General features: G+C 37.1%; 1 protein-coding gene across 2 annotated transcripts; it reads right to left on the bottom strand.

The window, feature by feature from the left end:
• Window positions 1-2,049: 2,049 nt before the first annotated feature.
• lpar3 (lysophosphatidic acid receptor 3) lies at window positions 2,050-20,097 on the bottom strand. Of its 2 annotated transcripts, none has more exons than XM_044129501.1 (3): window positions 19,946-20,097; window positions 18,618-19,366; window positions 2,050-3,354 (listed from the first exon to the last, which is right to left on the bottom strand). In XM_044129501.1, the coding sequence occupies exons 2-3, from the start codon at window positions 19,351-19,353 to the stop codon at window positions 3,224-3,226; spliced, it is 867 nt and encodes a 288-aa protein (XP_043985436.1). In that variant the 5' UTR covers window positions 19,354-19,366; window positions 19,946-20,097; the 3' UTR covers window positions 2,050-3,223. The 2 variants fall into 2 exon arrangements, with proteins under 2 accessions (XP_043985436.1, XP_043985435.1); XM_044129500.1 differs by lacking the exon at window positions 2,050-3,354 and adding an exon at window positions 12,224-14,309.
• Between the last annotated feature and the right edge of the window lie 175 nt (window positions 20,098-20,272).

Here is a 20,272-nt window from a genome sequence, read left to right as displayed (position 1 = left end):
CACAGAAGGTTCCAGATCATCCTGTAGTAAAGGTCTTTGATCCATTGTGTGAAAAAGCCAACCCCCTTCTTTGTAATCATAATAAAAGGCAGTTGGGGACTGATAGCCGACGGAGTTGATCCCAGACAGTGTTTGACGATGGTTCTCCACGTCTGGCTCAGCTTCCCTTTTCTGCAGACAAGCAATTTGTGTCTCTGGTTGATTCCTTGCAGGTTAGGAACTAAAATAGACCCAATAATAATAATAATAATAATAATAATAATAATAATAATAATAATAATAATAATAATAATAATAATAATAATAATAATAATAATAATAATAATAATAATAATAATAATAATAATAATACTGCCCATCAGTCAGGTTCTGCAGACATTGTAGCAGCTTTTTTAGAGAATGAGTTCCCCACTGACCTGCCAGCAATTTTGACCTGCCACATGCTGAATATGAAAATATATGAAACACAGAAAGTTTCTTTCATTTCAACCTGACTTTCAGATTCAAAAAAGTGTAGATGCTATATTTTTATGCCTGCAAGTCATGTGGAGGCTGTTTGAAGAGCCAGGATCCTAATGCCTGACTCCAGAGAAATTGATGCCATTTTGAATCCGAGGGACCACTCAGCAAGTAAAAGACAGGAAGAGAGAGATGTACTTATCTATTATATGTTGAGCAGTCTGTGTGAAGAAATTTCGAAAGATTTCGAAAGAACACCACATGAGTGAAATCTGATTCTCAATGGACATAAAGATGCTTCCATCAGTTGTGAAGCAAGAGAAAAGTAAAAATACAAAAACACACAGAAGAACTAGATTTTCTCTAGATCTCAGCAAATTAATGTATCTTTGTCAACATCTAAATAAATTCAACTGTGACATAACTTAGAACGACCAAAACCTGTAACACAGCTGCAGCTACAAAGACAGTGACATATTGATAAACCACTTACGTTTGTAAATTTTGAAAAGACGAATTTCTTCACTACCACTAGATGGCAGTAAAGAGCTCTGGATGAGATTACAACCATAGTTTAAGGTTCAGGGTTAAAATCTGTTTCTATCCTGCACTGATATCCATTGTTGTTAATTATGAACTATGTTTATACATTAAACTAGTACATACACTCCTGCTTTGTTTTTCTCAGGGGTAAGCTATACGTTCTCAATAAATTCTGTTTTAGTATTGTTTGTCTGACCTTTGTCATCGTATTAGTTTCTGTCATATTTGTGTGGATGGAACAAAATGACCAGCATTTGGAATAACTCCAGAATTCGTCAGACTCTTAAAAAAGTTAAAATAAATAAATAAAAATTAAAAAAGTGATTTAAAAAAAATTATATTAGAACAAGTAGCAGATTCATCATCACAAGTGACGGTGACTTTGTCTGTCATGGTAGTCATCTGTTTTACCGTGAATGTAAATGGCTCCACGATTTAATAAGGTGCGCACTATTTTAGAAAATATAGCAAAACATCACTTAAATATAGCTTCTACATAACATCCTTTCTCATCCATGCTCCTGGTAAAATTAGAGACAACTGCTGGTACAAAGCAAATGGCTACAGTCTATAGAGCAAGCTGTCACTCTGACTGAAAGGAAGTTAGAGCAAGTTGCACTTTCAACCACAAGAAGAGTTATACGTGTGACCAGGCAAATCTGCTAATAATAATTATACCAAACATTTGTCTTCTTCATCCAAAGATCTGCATGTGTAAAGTTAAAAAGATCTCTGAGTCAAACATGTGGACATCTGTTATTTCCCAGCTGCTTTTCAACAGAAACTATGGAACACAGTTTGCTAAGTTTACGTCTCCTCTACCTTGTATACTTCCTAACAGAGTGTTCCTCTGGCTGACTTTAAGAAGCCACCCACAGAGGAAATTATAGAGTAAAAAGAAGCAGTTTATTGGGTGATTGCTGCCGATGTACTATGTGGCTGTTTTGTTGTATCAGATTCAAAGTATAAAAGCTGTATAGCTGTATGTGGAACGTCAAATACTGAAAAACCTGAAAGTAACACAATGACAAAAGCTCTCACTTGTGCTGGAGATATTTTGCACACTTTGCACACTCAGCAGTCACCAGCAGCCCTGTTTTGAAAGTGAAGCTTCCCATAAAAGCTCCTTGTGCTGCTGGAGGCAGGACGTCCAGCTAGCAGACAGCTAATTAATGTGTTGGACACAGCAGAGAAATGAATTACCCTTGCAGACTCCACACCCAGAACAAATAGGATGTCCTGCTGTGTCTCATGTGGGAGTTTCAATGTTGTCTGAAATGATTTTCCAACTAGATTATGAAACAGAGATGTTTATTCCAGGAGAGCAGTCATATTTGTATTTGTTTATTTAGTAGGTTGAGCTTTCCTCTCCCACAGCACATCGATTCTTTGAGAATCTTATGCATTGTGTTTGTTTGTGTGGTTAATTTTCCCTACGAGTCACACTGTAGGGTCCTTAAAGCAGTGTGGTTGTATAAAAGCAAATCTGGTGAGTCATGCTGTGTGTTTACAGTGAAACTCTGTCAAAAATAAATAAAAATTTTAATCTCATTCAATGAAGTTGGGTCAAAATTTCTGCTTAGTAGCTCTAACTCTGTTATTTGAATAAGGAATTTAAGTTTCCAGCAAATTCTTGGCTTTTCACTTGTCTCATTGTATCTATCATCTTGATAAACAAAATATCTACTGGGAGGACAACTCTGGATTCCAGAATAGTGTCTAATCTTGTGAATGACAACCTGATGTTGTTGTCATACACATGTCATTTTAATAACATTGACAAGTAACTTGATGGAAAAAAGGCATGTGAAGGCAAACTTTTCTGCTCCTCAAACTTGCACGTCTTTAAATACAAGTGATATCTTTACAAATTCATAAATTAATTTGCATCAAAACTCATGTCAAACCAGAGCTTTTGATTTTCTAGATATTTTTACCTCAGGGTACAACAATTAAAAAAATATCCAATGTTTTTAGTCTAGAAAGCTGTTGCGGTTTCTATTTCAACTTCTTTGCAGAACCACATCTATTGCTGAAGTTACAGCTGCCAGTCTTTTGAGATACGTTTCTACCAGCTTTGCACATCTGGAGACTGAAATTTGTGCCAATTCTGCTTTGAAATATAACTTAAAGTTTTACCACTGGTTAGATTTAGGTTGGGACTTTGACTAGACCATTCAAACACATGACTATGACTTGATTAAAACCATTTCATCGTAACTCAGGCTGAATGCTGGACGGAGAATCTTCCTCCCAGTCTCAAGTTTTCTGCAGCCTCTAGCAGGGTTTCCAGGATTGTCCTGTCTTTAGCTCCATCTGCCCTCCAGTCAGTCCTGACCAGCTTCCCCGTGCCTGCAGAGAAAAAGCATCTGGTGAGAAAAAGCAGCGTTGGTTTTTCACCACACATTCAGTAGGGTTTTGCCTGTACTCCAAATAGTTTATATCCAGTCTCATCTGCAGCACCTTCTTCCACATGTTAGCTGAGACATCCTAAAACGGATTTCTTCTTCTTCAAAAAAAAAAAAAAGAAGCAGCTTTCCATTTAACACTCTCAGATCAAGGCCATATTTGTGGAGTGTGCAGCTTGTTGTCCTATCAGCAGAACTGTGGATCTCTATAACTCCTCCAATGTTACCTTCTCAGTTTAAATTGACAGCCATGTCTTGCTGTGCCATTCTCTTTCTAAATTCAAGTGATTCATTTAAGTGCTTTGTGACATGTAAGAAGTTTAAGTTACTGCTTTCTAAACTTACCCCGCTTTAAACAGCTCCCCAACTTCATCCCTGGCCTGTCTGCTGTGCTTCCTGGTCTTTATGGTGTTTATTCAGTAATGTTCCCTTTGGTCTTCACAGGACAGCTGTATTTATGCTAAGGATAAAGTGTACACATGTAGACTCTCTTTACTAACCACTGAAGGCAATTTGTTGCACCAGATTTCATTTAGGAATATCAGAGTCCAGAGAGCTGAAGATGAATCCACAAATCTTCACCACAAATTAGCAAAGAAATTTCCACAACCAGCGTTTTATTTCAGACAGACCCCCTGAGTCCCAGAGCATTGTAGGTGTTCTTCATTACACAAATTCCTGGAGTTAATGTTTACCTCACCAAATGATGAAACACTGGAATGTAAAGGTTTGAATTAAAAGCATTTACTTATCTCTGCAGAAAAGTACTGAAGATTGAGGTTTTGAGACATCTTTTGTTTTTGCAATTTTTCTTTAGGAGCATTGCAAAACTATACGAGGATTTAATATGATCCTGTAAAAAGGCATGTTGAAAAGTAGAAATGCTTCTCTTTTTAATAGCTGTATTTACATCAGTTTACCTTTGAAGTCCTGCTTTTTATGTGTGATTTTATATAAAGCCCGTTCGAAACTCTGAGAAAACACAATTTCAAAGTTGTTGCTAACGGATAGAAAATCTTAACAACACACACAGCTGGAGTTGTTGCCCTTTAGTGTTTAGTTCAACTATTTCAATACCTTGACTATTAAACGTGTCTGCATTTACTGTGAAAGATGAAACCATGTAGTTTGTACCTTTGGAAGAAAAAACATTAGAGTGTGAGTCATTAGTGTGGGTGTAGATGTGTAACAGAAAACCTTTACATTTATTACACCTGCTGTGTTGTGAAATCTTTGTGTTTGTCACAGAGGGACCTGTTGCTGCATGCCAGCACTTCTCCATCCTGGGCCTCCGGGCGTCTGGTCTGCATGCTTTTGTTGGTTCTTTAATCTGCTTTTGTACATTTGTTTTACATCATTTCACAGTTATTCTTCAGTAGAACTTGAAGAACAATTGTTCCCTTTAAATCAGCTAAAGTGAACTCAGGTTCACACACTACCAGTTCACTAACATAGCATAGAAAAACACTAACATAGTTTGATGCTGGTGCCATGTATTTCACCAGTAGGTTGGGATTTGTTTACTGTAATCTGGTCTTTTGCTCGATCAGCGGCATTTCAGCCAATATCAGTACAAAACTCACTTTACTGATAAAGACATTCTCTTCCCAGTCTCAGTCTGTTCTTATTTTGACACTTTGCAAAAAAAAAAAAAAAAATGGCAGGATTTTGGTTATCATAGCTCATCTTTAACTGAAAATATTTAGTTTAATTTCATGTAAAAGAGTGAGGAAAAGAGGTTAAGTGTATTTTTATACATTGTACAAATACTTCCTTTCAACTCTACATGTATTTACTTAAAACTTACTTTTGGTTGACGTCAGTTTCCAGGGAAGTGAAAAGAATTTGCAGAATATTGCAAACATGTTAAAATGACAAACAAATAAAAGCTACTTAATGTAATACAAAAGCTGAAAACATTCATGCTTAATTTAACCAAGAGTTTTCAAATCTAAACAAATTTAAGATGATCAGCTTATTTTCTAAAATGACTTGTATGGATATTTTTATGTTTTATTTTAAGTTTTTTCTACCTTCTTTGTTGTCCTTTCCCTAAGAAAAACATTCAGAAATAGACTGTCCTGAGTAAAAAAGTAACTATATTATTACCTTAAGCCAGAGGGAGCATAACAAAATTGACTACAATAGAATTTAAACTTTACATGTTAGATAATTTTGTTGAGAGCCATGTGGGATGTAGGTTAGAATAGTACAAACATTTTGCATATCAAATTTCTCGAAACTGCGCAGTTGACAAGGTAAAATGTTTTATGCAAAGTGTGTTAAGATGTACATGAGATGTTTTTCCTGACTTACCGTAGATTAATTTTAAGCTCACATTGCTTAAAGTTATAGTGGATCAGCTCTACATTTTTAAATGACTGAGTGTTTGTATTTCACTTGTAGTAACAGCATCGCAAGTTAAGGCCACAACCTGAAAAGAGTCTTGACGACGATCACAAATACCAGTGGAACCTGAAAGTCTTGTTCATCACTGTGGTTAAAGGTGAGAAATCTGAGGCCATCAAAGTTTGCACGAGACATTGAACCTGACTGAGCATCATTTTATACTGATGACATCCAGAACGGTTGCAACGCTCGTCCAGAGCAACCATTACCTAGACTTGCAAAAATACAATGTGGTCATCTGCAGCTGTAGCCCACCTGCTTCAGTTCAACATGACCAGCATTCAGATGTGATATTTCACATTCCTGGGACATCTGACATTGCATAGGTATTTTCACAAAGTAAACTGCAGAACACAGGATTTTAAAATTCATGAATTTCAGAAGTTTCTGCTGGTTGAGCACCAAGAACGTCAATTACTTCAATTCCCTCATTTCTAGTGTATTCATTTTGTGTTTTTGTTGTTCCTTGTTCTTTTAGTTGTTTCGAAGTATAGTTTAGTATATTTTGGCTTGTGGACGCATTTTAGAGGGGAATTTATAGGACTGCAAAGAAATTGCCCTTTTGGATTAACAAAGTTGTCTGAATCTGAATTGTTTTCACTGTATTATTTACTTCCTGTAATCTGTGTTGACAAGCAAATAAGCCGTGTACCTGATCAAGTGATTAGTAAGTGTGAAGTCATTTAAAATGTGTGCCCACTGTCAGCATCATCCTCAGGTCCTCGCTTCATCTGAAGGCATCATTTCATTTCTACTTCTGATTTCCACTAACCTTGGTATGCTTGTGAAAAAATGGTTCATAAAGCTGACTTGTGACTGAGCTGAAAGATGTTGATCTAAAAACAGATTTAGCTTTGAACTTGTCCTCAATCTGAGTTCCACATTTTCACAACCAACAGGAACGTTTCTGCACACCAATTCATGGTAAACATTTATTTTATATTTTTGCTCACATATGTTTGCTCTAAAATTCAAAGCAAACCGAAACGCAGCATTTCTGTACATCTGCACAATTTAACTGGTTTCCCAAGAATGCGTAATTACAGCAGGGCAGAAGAAGAAGGTTTGCCTCTCTGTGCAGTTTACGGTTCATATTTTTGGGTAAGCGAAACCAGAGTGGCAGGCAGCAGTCACGCCAGGTCTACAGATTTCTCTTCAGAGAAATCTCCTACCAAACAGCTTGGACATAATTTATACCATATGAAGTTTTTTCCACATTTGGAGATACAAGAGAAATTAATTTTGATGGAAAAAAAACAGATTTTTCATCTTGGGAACGCTAAGATGCTCAGTGCAATATGTATTTTCTCTAAAAACAAAAGTTTAATTATTTATAACTTAACTTATTTTTCTAGTAGTCAAAGTCATATGAATTTTCTCTTATCTGAATCTTGTGTCTCAGTCTTCATGGCTCTGCAGCATCAGAAACCATCATAACTCAAACCAGTGAACTCAGCAGATACATTCAGTCCTAATTCATGAATCTGCTTGTTCTTCTCCTCCCCAGATCACTTGTTGGTCTGCTGCAGTGAAAACTCAAGATCTACTGAGATATTCAAACTATTTCAGCCGTACAATAAATCTCACTGTAACTGAATTCAGTAGCTTTAAAGTTGGCATCAGAAGTAAATCGTATATCTTGTCCACTCTTTTGTTTTCATTCTGTTGTACATTTTTATGTTTAATATTGCTAGTATTCTTCTAATTATTAATAGTTGTGTGACCTTCTGACTGCAATGTCAGTCAGAAGTGCTAATCACTGCAGCACTGCATGGCCGATAATTATTATTATTGCTATAATATTTGATTCAACTGTATTTAGACAGCATAGCACAAATTCACAACACATCATCTCACTGAACTTCAGAAAACAACATAATTCAATCACGCAGACAGATTCAAAGTAAAGTACATACATTACAGCTGATCCTAGTTAAACATTGCAGTAAGTTTATTATTGAAACTGATTAAAAAGTTTCATATCCAAGGAAAAGGAGCAGATTTCAGAGAATCTGAGACGTGCAGGATTCATTCCTCCCTAAAAAAAAAATGTAGCGACAGCTGACAGTGCTGTTGTTTCATCATTCTCAGTAAGTATGAGTATGCAGTGACAACGGAAAGGAAAACTCCTCTTTAGCAGGAAGAAACATCCAGCAGAATCAAATGGCAATCTCCTTAGACTCACTGGGACTTTGAGAAATTACAGAAAACATAACAAAAAGAAACAGAAGCACTGATCCAGGAGTACTTTCTATGTTAAAGAAGAGCAACAAGTTAATGGCAGTAGAACTTCTTTTAGGAGAGAAAAACAGACTCCTATGTCTGAGCAGAGAGGCTGCTGCTTTCTCAACACATGAAGAAAGAAAGAAAGAAAAAGGTTGGAGTAAAGAAAGAAGCCAGTGATCAATGCAGCTGAACTTACATTTTTACAAATAATTCAAATTATAAGATAAAATTTAGAGAACAGTAACACAAATTAAAATTAACAAGTTGGAAAAGAAAATAAGGATGAAAAATCTGTTTCTTTCAGTTCAACAACAAATTAGTTTTAGTTCAAGTAAATTCTTGATGTTCCTATTGCGATAGGAATATGGACGATATTTAGGAAAGTGAAAGTAAATTGCTAAAATGTGTTTACCACTTTATTATGTTCTCTTTGCCCAGATCAGGGGGGTGAACATGGCTTTATAATAAATCCCTCTAAACATTACATCTTTATTATTGTTGTTTCCTGGCCTCTGTGTTTCCTAAACCTGCATCTGGCTGCTTGCCATTTTTTATGATACTTCTCTTGCAACATGAGCATTCCTCAGTGAGGCAACTGTGGCAACTTTTCCTGGACGAACTCAAGAGGAGAGGAGCATAAAGTCATTTCCAGAAAAATTGAAAGGTTTAAAATTTTCAAAATGCGCCAGTCTGTAACCTACTCTATTAACCTCAAAACAGTAACATATTAAATCAAATAACTATTATTAAATGAAACCTTCTGCTGTGGTAATGATGAAAGCGCTCTTCTTTCTCCTTTTCTTGCTTAATGAACAACATCAGAGGGACAGACAAAGCTTTGTTGTTTTTTTGCCACTTTTGCAGACTGTTTAGGTTTTACACACCAGGGAAATCATCCTACAGGTTAAATGGGATCTCATTATAAAAGATTTAAACATGTGAGTGATGCTGTCAAACAGGTTACAGAAAGGAAAATGAAAATGTCTGTGGATCTGTAATAACAAAGAATAATTCTAACAAAAAGAGAAGGGACTATGAATGAAATACCTTTTTAATGTTGTCTTTTCACTTCCTGAAGTGTTCTTCACATATAAGATATTTAGAGGAAGAAAATTTGAATCTTGTTTAAAAAAGGGAAAAAGTTTGATACACACAGTTTAATGTGTTCATTATTTAAGTTTAATTTTCATTTATAGGTTATTTATTGATTAATATGTTGCATGTGATTACTTGTTATTTATTTATTCATTTATTTGTTTATATCTAGTGATTTTGAAATTATCACTCTTAGGTATATATATCAATATATACTACAATCTTTGCATTTATTATCTAAGATGGAGTAGCTTTCAACAAATAAGCAATTTTCCCTTGGTGGATCAATAAAGTATATTCTATTCTATTCTACTCTATTTTCCTGTCTAGAATATTTCTTATAGTTAAGTGGTATTATATCTAGGTTTGTTTTTCAGAGTTACATTGTTTTTCTTAAAAGTGATCTAAATTCCCCTCTGGTGATGTTGCAAGTTTTTACTGTCAGTCAGACTACACAGAACGAGAATCAAACGGAGAAGTTCCTTGGATTTTCCAGGCCTGATCCATTTGTTTGAAATTAAGTTGCATCATTATTCATCGTAGCCAGTTGTTGCTTCAGCATATTTTACACATGAAGTTCCAGAAAGTCATTTTTAAATTTGCTTTCATGCAATTGCGATAGAGACAAAAACAGACCGGATACAGTAAGATAAATGTTTGATAGTGTTTCATGTTGAGAACTGCAGTTCCTGAGTCCAGTCCTGTTCGTAAACAGAACTGGGAAACAGAACTGTCTGTCTTTTGTCTAAGTGATTAAAATGGCCATGTCCTCGTGACTGAGAGTCTACACTGACATACCCAGGTCAACAGTAAGGTGTGTCTTATCAGTTTATCAAAGGCCGGTTTTGAAGTCATTATCTCCCATACCTTTTGTCCAGAGTCAGATCTCAAGGGTCACTGTCCTACATGTTTTAGTTCTCTCCCTGGTTAAACACCCAGGTAGTCCTGACATGTTCCTGTTGTACTCAGAACTGGAAAATTCCAACTTTTCCAGTAGGAAAAATCAACTGGAACGCCCCGGAAGTCTGACTAACCCCAGCTGTGAGGTGACATTTGACAGTAACATGTTTATTTTACTAGAGACACATATAAGAGTCTGTCTAAAATCAATTTTGAATGTGGCCTCTGCAACTCTAAACTGAACAAATTAAAATTGCTGTTTGCAGTGCAAATGATCTTTATGGGCGTCACCATGTTGAAATGTTGACTTCTTCTCTGGACTGATGTCAAACTCAGCCAGAAGTTCCAACTTCCCAGAAAACCAGAAAGGCTCTACTGCCTCCTCAGCAGAGTCACAAACCATCAAGTAATGAAGATGTGCTGAAGCAGGGAAAAACACTAAAACATGCGAGATAACGGTCCTTGAGGACTGAAGTACAAGGAGATTATCACCAACTTTACTACCTGGTGTGAGGCCAACAACCTTCACATCAACCAAGACAAAGGAGAAGGTGACTGGCTTTCACATGAAGTCTGAATAGACATCACCAGTGAACCAGTAGAAGTACCTGGATTGGTCCTCCAACCCAAACTCTCTGGACAAGGAGGGTTAAAGTTGCTTCCATCCTCTGAGGAGACTGAGGTTTCGACATGTGAAAAAAACCTTTCATGACACTGTGGTGCATCTGCAGTGTTTCATGCTGCACTTTGGGACAGAAAGTGACTCAATAAGTTGGATAGGAGAGCCAGCTCGGTCTCATCCACCACTGAGGTGGTGGGTGAGATAAATTGACATTCATCATGGAGAACATGTCTCAGCCCCTCCATGCCAGTGTGAGCTCAGATTGTTTAGCAGCAGGCTGCAGCATCCACAGTGTAAACCTGAGCACTTCAGAGGCATTTCATCCCCTCCGGCATCAGACCTTTCATTAATCACGTGCAATAAATCACATGAGTCAACTTCATGTGAGCACAGTAACGTTGTGCAAAGAATATCCAAAATATATTCTGTAATTATTTGTTCTATATTTTAAAGCCTCCCAGATTTTTGGGTTTTTATTTCATTTTATTTTATTTTATCTGCAAGTACGGTAGTTTATAAATACACAAATGTTCATATTTTTACAGATTTTGTTACTGGACTGTTGTAACAAGTGAATTTCCCTGCTGTGTGATTAATAAATCATTTCTATTGTATTCAGTTCTTTCTATATTTCTCCTTTACTCTCTCCAAACATTTCCTTTAAATTTCAGCGTTCAAATCTCATAATTTAAATGTACACATTGTGCTGATTAAGGTACATTTTCCTTCAGATAACGCTGCGAACATTCATTTATAATGTTTGCACTGCAGTTAACATTTTGCAATTACCCTTATGTTGGCTAGAGTTCATGTTTGTTGATGTTTTATTTTGTTTCTTTACTTTAATTATAAAATATATTAGTATGATTACTGCTGAGTTAATTATTGATTCTAAATGTGACATATACAAAGATAATTTGTGATTCTCGATTGGAGTGTCAACATTGGGGTTCTGAGAATAACTATCCATCCAGAAACATAATATATAATTGTAATGTATAATTGTTTAAATGACTTTTGACTCTTTATAGTTTCCTAAGCCAAGTAAGGAGCGCCCTGGATTATGTAAATAAACTTTTTTCTTTTTACTAATCACCACTTTGCTCTGTGTAATACTTCTGGTTTCTAAACTAAACCAGACTTTGTTTTGAGTTAAAACAAGATGTTCTGAACAGACTGGTAATGAACTGCTTTTATGCTAAATATCTCATCAAAACTTTCAATTGTAAAAAAACTCAAGTGAACAAGCAACCGGACTCACGATTTTCACAAACTTGAATTGTTCCTTTTAAATGATAGCAGCAGATATTACTAACAGCGCTATTTAACAAGAGAAAAAATATTATCTTCATCACATGAAGCAAGATCAAATAATAGTTTGATCTTTTACACTTAAATAGCACATGATTCCTCTAGTAATGGGTAGAAAAAGGTAGAAAGGACAAAGACAATTTTGCACTGTAAATAAATTTAATAGGTGCCAAAATCTGATTCTGTTTATAAAAGACTTAGTCCAGATTATAAAAGTACATTGGAAAAATAAACCACTTTCAGAAATGAGTTGATTTGTAAATCCATATTTTAATGTCAAACAAGGGAAGCCCCATGGAAACAGCAATTTATGAAATGTATAAGAAGTTAACATTAATACATCAGCAGGTTCTTTTCTCATAACAACTCTCTCAAAGTATCGGGGGTTTTTTTGTTACGGTAGTTTTTTTTAATAGAACAGAATGTACATGAAGTAATCATTATCTCATCTTAAGTAAATTAGACAATAAAACAAAAATCTATTTTATCCAAAACTCTACAATTCAGATCCTTAGGTTGTGTGGCCTTAATATGTTAGATGTATCCTTGCTCCAATAGAGGTTATTATGAACCCCACTAATCTACAGCACAGACATGCATGGTGTGTTCTAGTTTTCAGGTCAATTACACATTTATATGGTACAAAATACAAATTCAGGCTATAAAAAAAGAGGGCGAGAAGCCTGGAGGAGCAGTTCTGCATAATACAACGTTCAAGCAATAATAGTTGCTCTTGGTGGAACAAGTGACTGCATACAGCTTGTCTCCTTTGCCCTTTAATGTGGAAATGTCATTCTTTCTATAAGACACTAAATTATGGCGTTCTACTTCTACATGAAATAAGTTTTTAAAAACAAAGCACAGTTCAAAGTGAAAGATTTCACATGAAGGAATAATCAGAGAAGTTATGCAAGATGGTTGATGATTTGACAAGTCCAACGGTCAAAGTGCATGAGAATGGGTAATCTCTGCTTAATTATTGGAGCTTCGAATCTTTCAGCTGAGCAGTTTTATAAAGCTGAAGTGAAAAAAAAGATTCAAATAGCTTTGATGAAGAAGGGTTTCTTTACAGTTGTGCTGGCATAAACACATTTAATAAAAACTCAGTAGAACTCTGCTGCGGGTTTCGCAATTTGTGCAACTGTCTGTGTGGAGAGGGATTTACTGTCTTATCCTCCTCAATGCTAAAAACAGTATCAGCTGATCCTATAGCGGGAATCCAGTGTGTTGCAGAGAGGGGAGGCATTTTTTATTTTTTTTTAAAGGGTGCAGAAAAGCATGTTTGTTTTCATCAGGTTCTTTAACAAGGAAGTTTCTGTTTCCATGAGTATAGAAAAAGAGGAGATGGATTGGGTATGAAAAACAAAATCTGATCAAGAAGTATAAAAAAGGGTATTTAAGAAAAATCTTCTTATACTATGTTCAAGTATAGAGTTCCTTTACAGCAGTTTACAGTCATTTACACAAACACATGACTTTAAAATTCAGCCCTGCCCAAGCATATTTAGTTCTAAATCCTCCATTATAGTTTTTAAATACACATGCAGTAAAAAAAAAAATCTATTTACAACAAATATTTAAAAAAAAAACCTTTTACAAAGAACATCCTGCTTCGTACAACTTTTACACTTAAGGGTTCAAAATGTTTGTATGCACCTACTTCATCAATCACTGGGGCGCAGCATCACCCTCTCTGACAGAAAACATGATGAAACTGGAGTGAATCTCCCATTACACATAGATTGGAGTAATGTGCCCAAATAGATGAAACCCGAGTAAAGCCGGACATCTTTACAGCCATTAGAGAATTTAGTAGTGCATAACATTATCTTATCTCTTTTTACTTGACCAGATGGTTTGCAGAGTCCCTTCAAGAAAACCTTTTCAAGCTGAGGAAAATTCATGGAGAACCGCTACGGATAAACTGTCTTTGTCCGAGTCGGCAGAGTCTTCACAACGTTTCCATGTGGGAAAGCAGTTCTGCAAAATCTACCATAAGACAATGTTTCACGAATCGAGTGATTCATTGTCATCACTTTTTCTTTCTTCTGAGGCCGGCGGAGTCGTGCTCGCGTCCTGACTGGAGCCCAGCGGCTTGGCATTGGCGCGCGTCGACCGCTGTCGCCGCGTGCCGTTTCCGATGCAGCGCATGAGGTTTTTGAAAGTTGTCCACATCTCCTCGTCCTTGTAGGAGTAAATGCAGGGATTCATGACGGAGTTGGCAACAGCCAAAAGCAGCATCAAGCTCTTCAGTTTCTTCAGATTACAGTCCTCACATTTCAGGCCGTCCAAGAGCATGACAATAAGACCAGGGGTCCAGCAGATTACAAAGGCTCCTAAATACAGAAACAAAAATTATTATCATAAATGTGTGCAAGTCGCCCTGCGACAGACTGGCGACCTGTCCAGGGTGACCCCCGCCTTCTGCACGCATTTTTAAATGTTTGGACTAATAAGAGCTGGAGGGTTTAACTTCCAGAAGTAACTCAAACAAATAATGAAATGTTATTCATTATGACAAATGAAATATTAGTTAGTTCAAAGAGGGAATTAAAACTCTAAAACACAGCCCAAAGGAACAGAAATATACAGTTTTGGTAAAAAGTGCAGAAGAGGTGCATCATAAAATCAAAGATCCACAGAGAAAACGGGTGAAGACTGGCAAGAATTATTTTTCTCATAGGACCAAGTCCAATTAATGATCAGATGGCCTGAAAATAAATGTCCAATCTTTTCTTCCAGATCAGTAAATTCATCACATGAGACCAACAAAAACACTCTTCAGTGTGAAAGATTTATGCTAATTTCAGTATCACTGAGAAGGAAAAGGAAAGTGCGGTTTCTGTAAAGGGATATCTGCTTTTTGGGGCTGACAGAGGCAAAGTTGCTCTGATTTATCCTCTGAGTTTTCAGGCTCCAAATATTAAGGAACATGCTGGAATTGGACATGTTGGCTTGGAAAATCTTGCAGAGAATGCACATTTAGTAATGCTTACAGCATTGAATGCACTAATTGAATCTGTAGGATGCTAACGACAAGTTTATAGAAGGTTTCAATTCTGTTATGTTGCTTTTATTTCTGAAATAATAGTGAAATACTGTTTAACTGCAGAGCTACGTTCATTTTATTCTCTCAAACACACAATCCAACAGAAATTTAATAGAAATTTTAAAAATCATCTGTCACCACAGAAAGGCTTTTTGGGCACCTGTATGCCTGAGTGATAAACAATTTTAGATTAATCTAATTTAATTGTGCTTAGCTAATAATATCAGAAGTGCTGTCATACTTTTTACTTGGATTTTATTTGTAGCTTTGAGCTGTTTTTAGGCCATAAAGGCTTCATTTTGATATTAACATTTCATTGCAAAAGACTCAGTTCAAGTTTAAATTTAAAAAATGGCTATTTATAGTTCTTCTAAGGAATCAGTCTGCTAAAATCTAAACTGATCTATCAGATCTTTACATAGTATGCTGATGGGAACCCGGCCACAAAACCTCTGATCGATGCATCTCAGTGATGCACAAAACAAAACAAATGGCCCGTCTGTGTGTAATGCAGCCATGCATGCTGGTTTTTCTGCAATCCTACACTCCCCTTTTATAGGAAAACTTCCTTATCTTTCTGTAGCATTAGTGCAACTCCTCCCTTCTGAAGAATTATGAAAAAAAATGGTGTGTCCTGGTTTGCAGCTAATCTCCTTATTCAGACTCTCTCTGCCTTTAACTCACCATGCCACTGGAAAAGCAAATTAGATATTTCCTCCAAACATGTTGGAACACAAGTTGGAGAGGGAGGAAGCTACAGGCGGTGACTTGTCTGCACTACCAGTTTTTCTGTAAATATACAGATGCAAGGTGCTGCTGCAGCTCACTTTGCTTTGTTTGCTTCTGCACAAAGCAGACAGAGGAGATCAAGAGGGCCATTAAAGTTTAGCTTTTACATTTGAAAAGTACGTTTAGGTTCACGGGCTGTTGTTTAAGAGTCCGTGAACAGATTGAGTCGCTTGTTTGAATGTGGGCTTGGCTCTAACTCTGACAAGAGAAAGGATTATTTTATGGACATGTTCTGAACGCTTGTTGCTTTCATTATTTATAAATCTGATAGCTTAATAAGTCGAGCTGGAACGAGTTTAAATTTATGTAGAAGTCCAACCTTTCTGAATTTTTCCATCTACTTAAAAGAGTTTAAAGCATATATGTGCCAGATCAGAGTCATTATGAGGTCGTAGAAATGCACTGTAAAGGTGTCCTGCTCCCGAGTTGCACATGGTGTTGATATCAAGCTACCTTCATTCATTTCTATCACCACAGATAGAAATGTGGTGATAGAAGACTATGAACTATGGCTTTGTTCATCGTCTTCTATGAACAAAGCCAGCAAGGTTCACTTGCATCCTGAACTGGTTTCTCCGGTTGAGCAATAGACTTTATGTTGGGAACAAAGGTTTTTACTACTCCCCCTTCTCCTTTTTTTCTTTATTGTAATATCTGTCTATTAGTAAGATCTGGAGCTGCACACAAGGATTTTAGAAAATCAAATTACCGTATTAATTAAATGTTACGCTGTATTGAAATGATGCAACGAGCAAAGTTCATTTCATACCGAAACTTAAGGTGAGCAAATAGACAGAAATCAAGGCTGCTAAGACACACACACACACACACACCTCTACTGAGTAGCACCTGAAAACAATTGCCAGAGTCTTAAAGTATAACTTTTGCTTTTCTTGGATTTGGGGATGTTTGCTGAAGGCCAATGTGTTGTGGCCGACGGCTGGCCACACAGGCCATGCAGCAGCGTGCTTGCATAGAGGATAATTACACGGCAGCTTGAAATAAAGGGTGTATACAGGCAAACAGCTCTTATGTACCATACAGTACAGTATGGAGCCATGTGGACGGAAGAAGAGGACGGCCCAAATTACAGAGCGTTTTCTGCGGAGGAGACACAGCAACCATCTTGTGTACGTTTTCAGTTGGATGAAAACTGAAAATACTGAGATGAAAATATTTCACCAAGACAGCACTGAAGTTTGCTCCAGATTTCAAACAATAGGAACTAACACTGAAAAAAAAGATGAATCCAAGCTAATAAACAATTTGCTCTCCAGTCTAGCTGGGTTCTTCTTAAGCAAACCTGACGCCTGATGATATCTGGTCTGTGACACACAAATACGGCTTTCTCAGAAATCTTTGATATGTCATCCACTGAACCGAGGCAGCGCTGCAGTAATGGCGTAGCCGTGTGTGCTTTGGGTGCGGGTGCTTTGGAATCAGGGGCATGGCATGTAACATGGTCTGTTTGCTATATGACCTGCTGAAATCCTGCTGTGCCAGCTAGAGATTAAACCTGGATTTAATCTCTAAAGATTTCACCCTTTAGCTGTTTTCTAGTGCACAACTAAAAATGTAACTAAACAAATTAGTGGTTCACTTTGATCTCATTAAAACTCTGTTTGTTTGGCTTTTGTTTGTATCTGAAACGTTTTGCAGGCTGCTTTACTTTTTGTGTTAAAGAATTCAAATTAGGAGGTAGTCATTCATACTGAGAAAGAAAATTAAAAAATACTGTAAAGAGATGTTACGAAGAGTTTAAAGGAGGGGTGTGTAACTCCAGTCTTCAAGGCAAGCTGTCCTGAAACTTTTGGATGCATCCCTTCAGATTCAGCAGACAGATTTGGCAAAACTTGCTCACATGCCGAGGAGTGAAACCAGCCTCTTAACTCAGGTGTGTTGCAGCAGGAAGGCATCAAAAAGTTGCAGACACCTGAGGACTGCAATAGCAGATCCCTGGTTTAGAATTTTAATTTGAGGTACTGTGATCAGGTTATCCACTGTTCTTATCTTACCTGCATAGATAATTCACCTGGAATTTTCATCTAGCATAAATCCAGATTAGTTTGTTGTAGCTGCTGAAAATAATTGTTTATCTGACCAAAGCAGACCTCTATTGTCCTAAAACTACTCCAGTTTCAACAATATTATGTCGGTGTATATAAACACATTTCTCTAAAGTTTAAAATCATCACCATGTTTGCATTTAAACTAACATATGTGTATACCTTATATGGACATTATATAGCAGATTATCTACTGCAGGGAAAATAAATCTGGAGTTAAAACTAGGCCCATACCAATACACAATAAATCAATTAATCGCATGATAAATTAAAAGAAATGTAATAATTTTGCTTGATTTAAAATTTTTCTCTTTTCTTTCTCTTTTCACCAAAATCTGAATGCTAAAAGACTTCAGTCTGGTGTTTTGGTCTCAACTAGCAGCTTTCTGAAAGATAATTTTGTTTACAGAGACTTCATAATTCATTTTAGTTGCTGTTTCTGTTGTTTTCTTTATTTATTTTGGATGCTTAAAATGTCTTCTAGTTCCAGTCTTTAAATGTTCATTAGAATTTAAAGGTTATTGATCCTGGAGAATGTTTTCTTGAATTATTACTATTACATTGCTTGAAAATTGTCTCAAAACAACATTATAATTTATCGAAATACGTTCTGGGACAATTTATCGTCCAGCAAAATTTGTTATCGTGACAGGCCTAGTTAGAACCTTCTAAAAGAACCTCACTTCCAAAATCCCAACTATTCCAATAAACCCGGAGCCTCTTTCCTGGGCAGCACTTACCGAGCACAGCCATGACCGTCTTGATGAGCTTGATTGGCGTCCTTTTGCGGTTGAGGGAACTGGAGGTGTGCGACATCAGCATAGTTGTCTTCCTCTTAACGTAAGCGTAGATCCTCATGTAGATTGCCACCATGGCAACAAAAATGATCATGTTAGAAACCGACCAGAAAATCAGGTAGCTCCTGCTAAAGATGGGAGCCATCACGGAGCAACTCTCCAGGCTACAGATGCAGTTCCAGCCCAGGCTGGGCACCGCCCCCATAAAGATAGAGATGCTCCACACCAGAACGATCAACAAGGTCACCCTTCTCTTGGTCAGGTTGCTGTGGACTTTCCAGTTCATTACAGAGATGTAGCGCTCCAGAGCGATGACGAGAAGATTAGCCAGAGACGCCGAGAGACTGACATCCAGAAGTCCTTGGCGGAAAAAGTACTCCCTAATAGAGAGCGTTGGCGACACATCACCTGTGTTGAACATGAGGTACACGTACGCTATGCCTGCCAGGAAGTCCGAGGCAGCAAGGTTGGCAAGAAGGTAGTAGAAGGGGTAGTGGAACCTCTTATTGGTTATTACAGCTGCAATTACCATAGAGTTAGCAACCAGGATGAAGATGCAGAAGGTGGAGCCGACCACTTGGACCGTGATGAGCATGGTGCTGTTCAATACTTCTCTCTTGCCGACTTTGTCGTAGAAGAACTGCATGCTCTCATTGTAATAACAGTTATCCTGAGCCATTTTGCAAACCAGTCTGTAAAAGGAAAAGATAAAGTAGAATAATACGGAAATGACAAATACGGACTCAATCAGAACATTTCTGCAGTCTATAATGACTGAATAACGCGTGTTTAGTGTAGGACTGAAGTTGAGATTTCTAATATTAGACAATTAAAAAATGTAATTGACTATTCAGCTGATGAATCCTGCACTTCAAATACTTTGCAAGTATCATATTTGAGGAATTCAGACAACAGGATAGATCAGGTTATCGGCCAAATATGCTGTAACAGATTTATCTCTATTACCATGTCTAATTAGTAAAGTTTGACAAGATAATTACTTCCATCGTTTCATAGAAAATGAAACGGTGCGTTTTTTAAAGAAAGGCATTTTAAGCTGACAATACAGCCGTGATAAAACACAAGGCTTTCTCTGAGGTTTGTTACGCAACTTTACAGCTATTTGCCCGGCCAGGTTTATTAAACCCGGTTGAAGAGGAACAAATCCAACCAGAAACAAAAATATAAAAAAAAAGAACGAAAAAATGGTTGGTTTTTGAAACTACAGCGCAGTTAAATAATGAGAAATACAATTAAACAGGTGAGTTTACCTGTGGACGGACCGAGGTATTGTAAGTGCGTTGCGTTAGTAGAGTCAGAGTTGCGAAACCTCCTGTGCTGTGTGATTAAGCATTGCAGCAGTGTTGTTCCTGGCAGCTGCGCACAGAGGGAAGTTACAGCACCGAGCCTCGGGTCTACAATGAAGACGGAGCAGGTGGAGTCTTCACTTTAAAGCTGTCTTCAGCCCGCTGACGCGGAGGGCGTGGCCCACCCACACTCTCAGCTGAATTCCCCTCTACCCTACTACATGCTGGCCAATTCACTCACGCAACCGACACTTAAATGTTTTTATTTTATTTTATTTTATTTTGCTTTAC

The sequence above is a fragment of the Gambusia affinis genome, linkage group LG10, assembly GCF_019740435.1.
Source record: "Gambusia affinis linkage group LG10, SWU_Gaff_1.0, whole genome shotgun sequence".
In the NCBI taxonomy this organism is placed as follows: domain Eukaryota; kingdom Metazoa; phylum Chordata; class Actinopteri; order Cyprinodontiformes; family Poeciliidae; genus Gambusia; species Gambusia affinis.
Note: the sequence above shows the minus strand (reverse complement) of the source record. Positions and strands in the feature narration are given on the sequence as shown.

Coding starts and splice junctions, on each gene's coding strand:
- lpar3 (XM_044129500.1), bottom strand. CDS start 19,353: ATGGCTCAGGATAACTGTTATTACAATGAGAGCATGCAGTTCTTCTAC. Junction 14,310..18,617: donor GACGGTCATGGCTGTGCTCG/GTAAGTGCTGCC, acceptor TTCTGTATTTAG/GAGCCTTTGTAATCTGCTGG.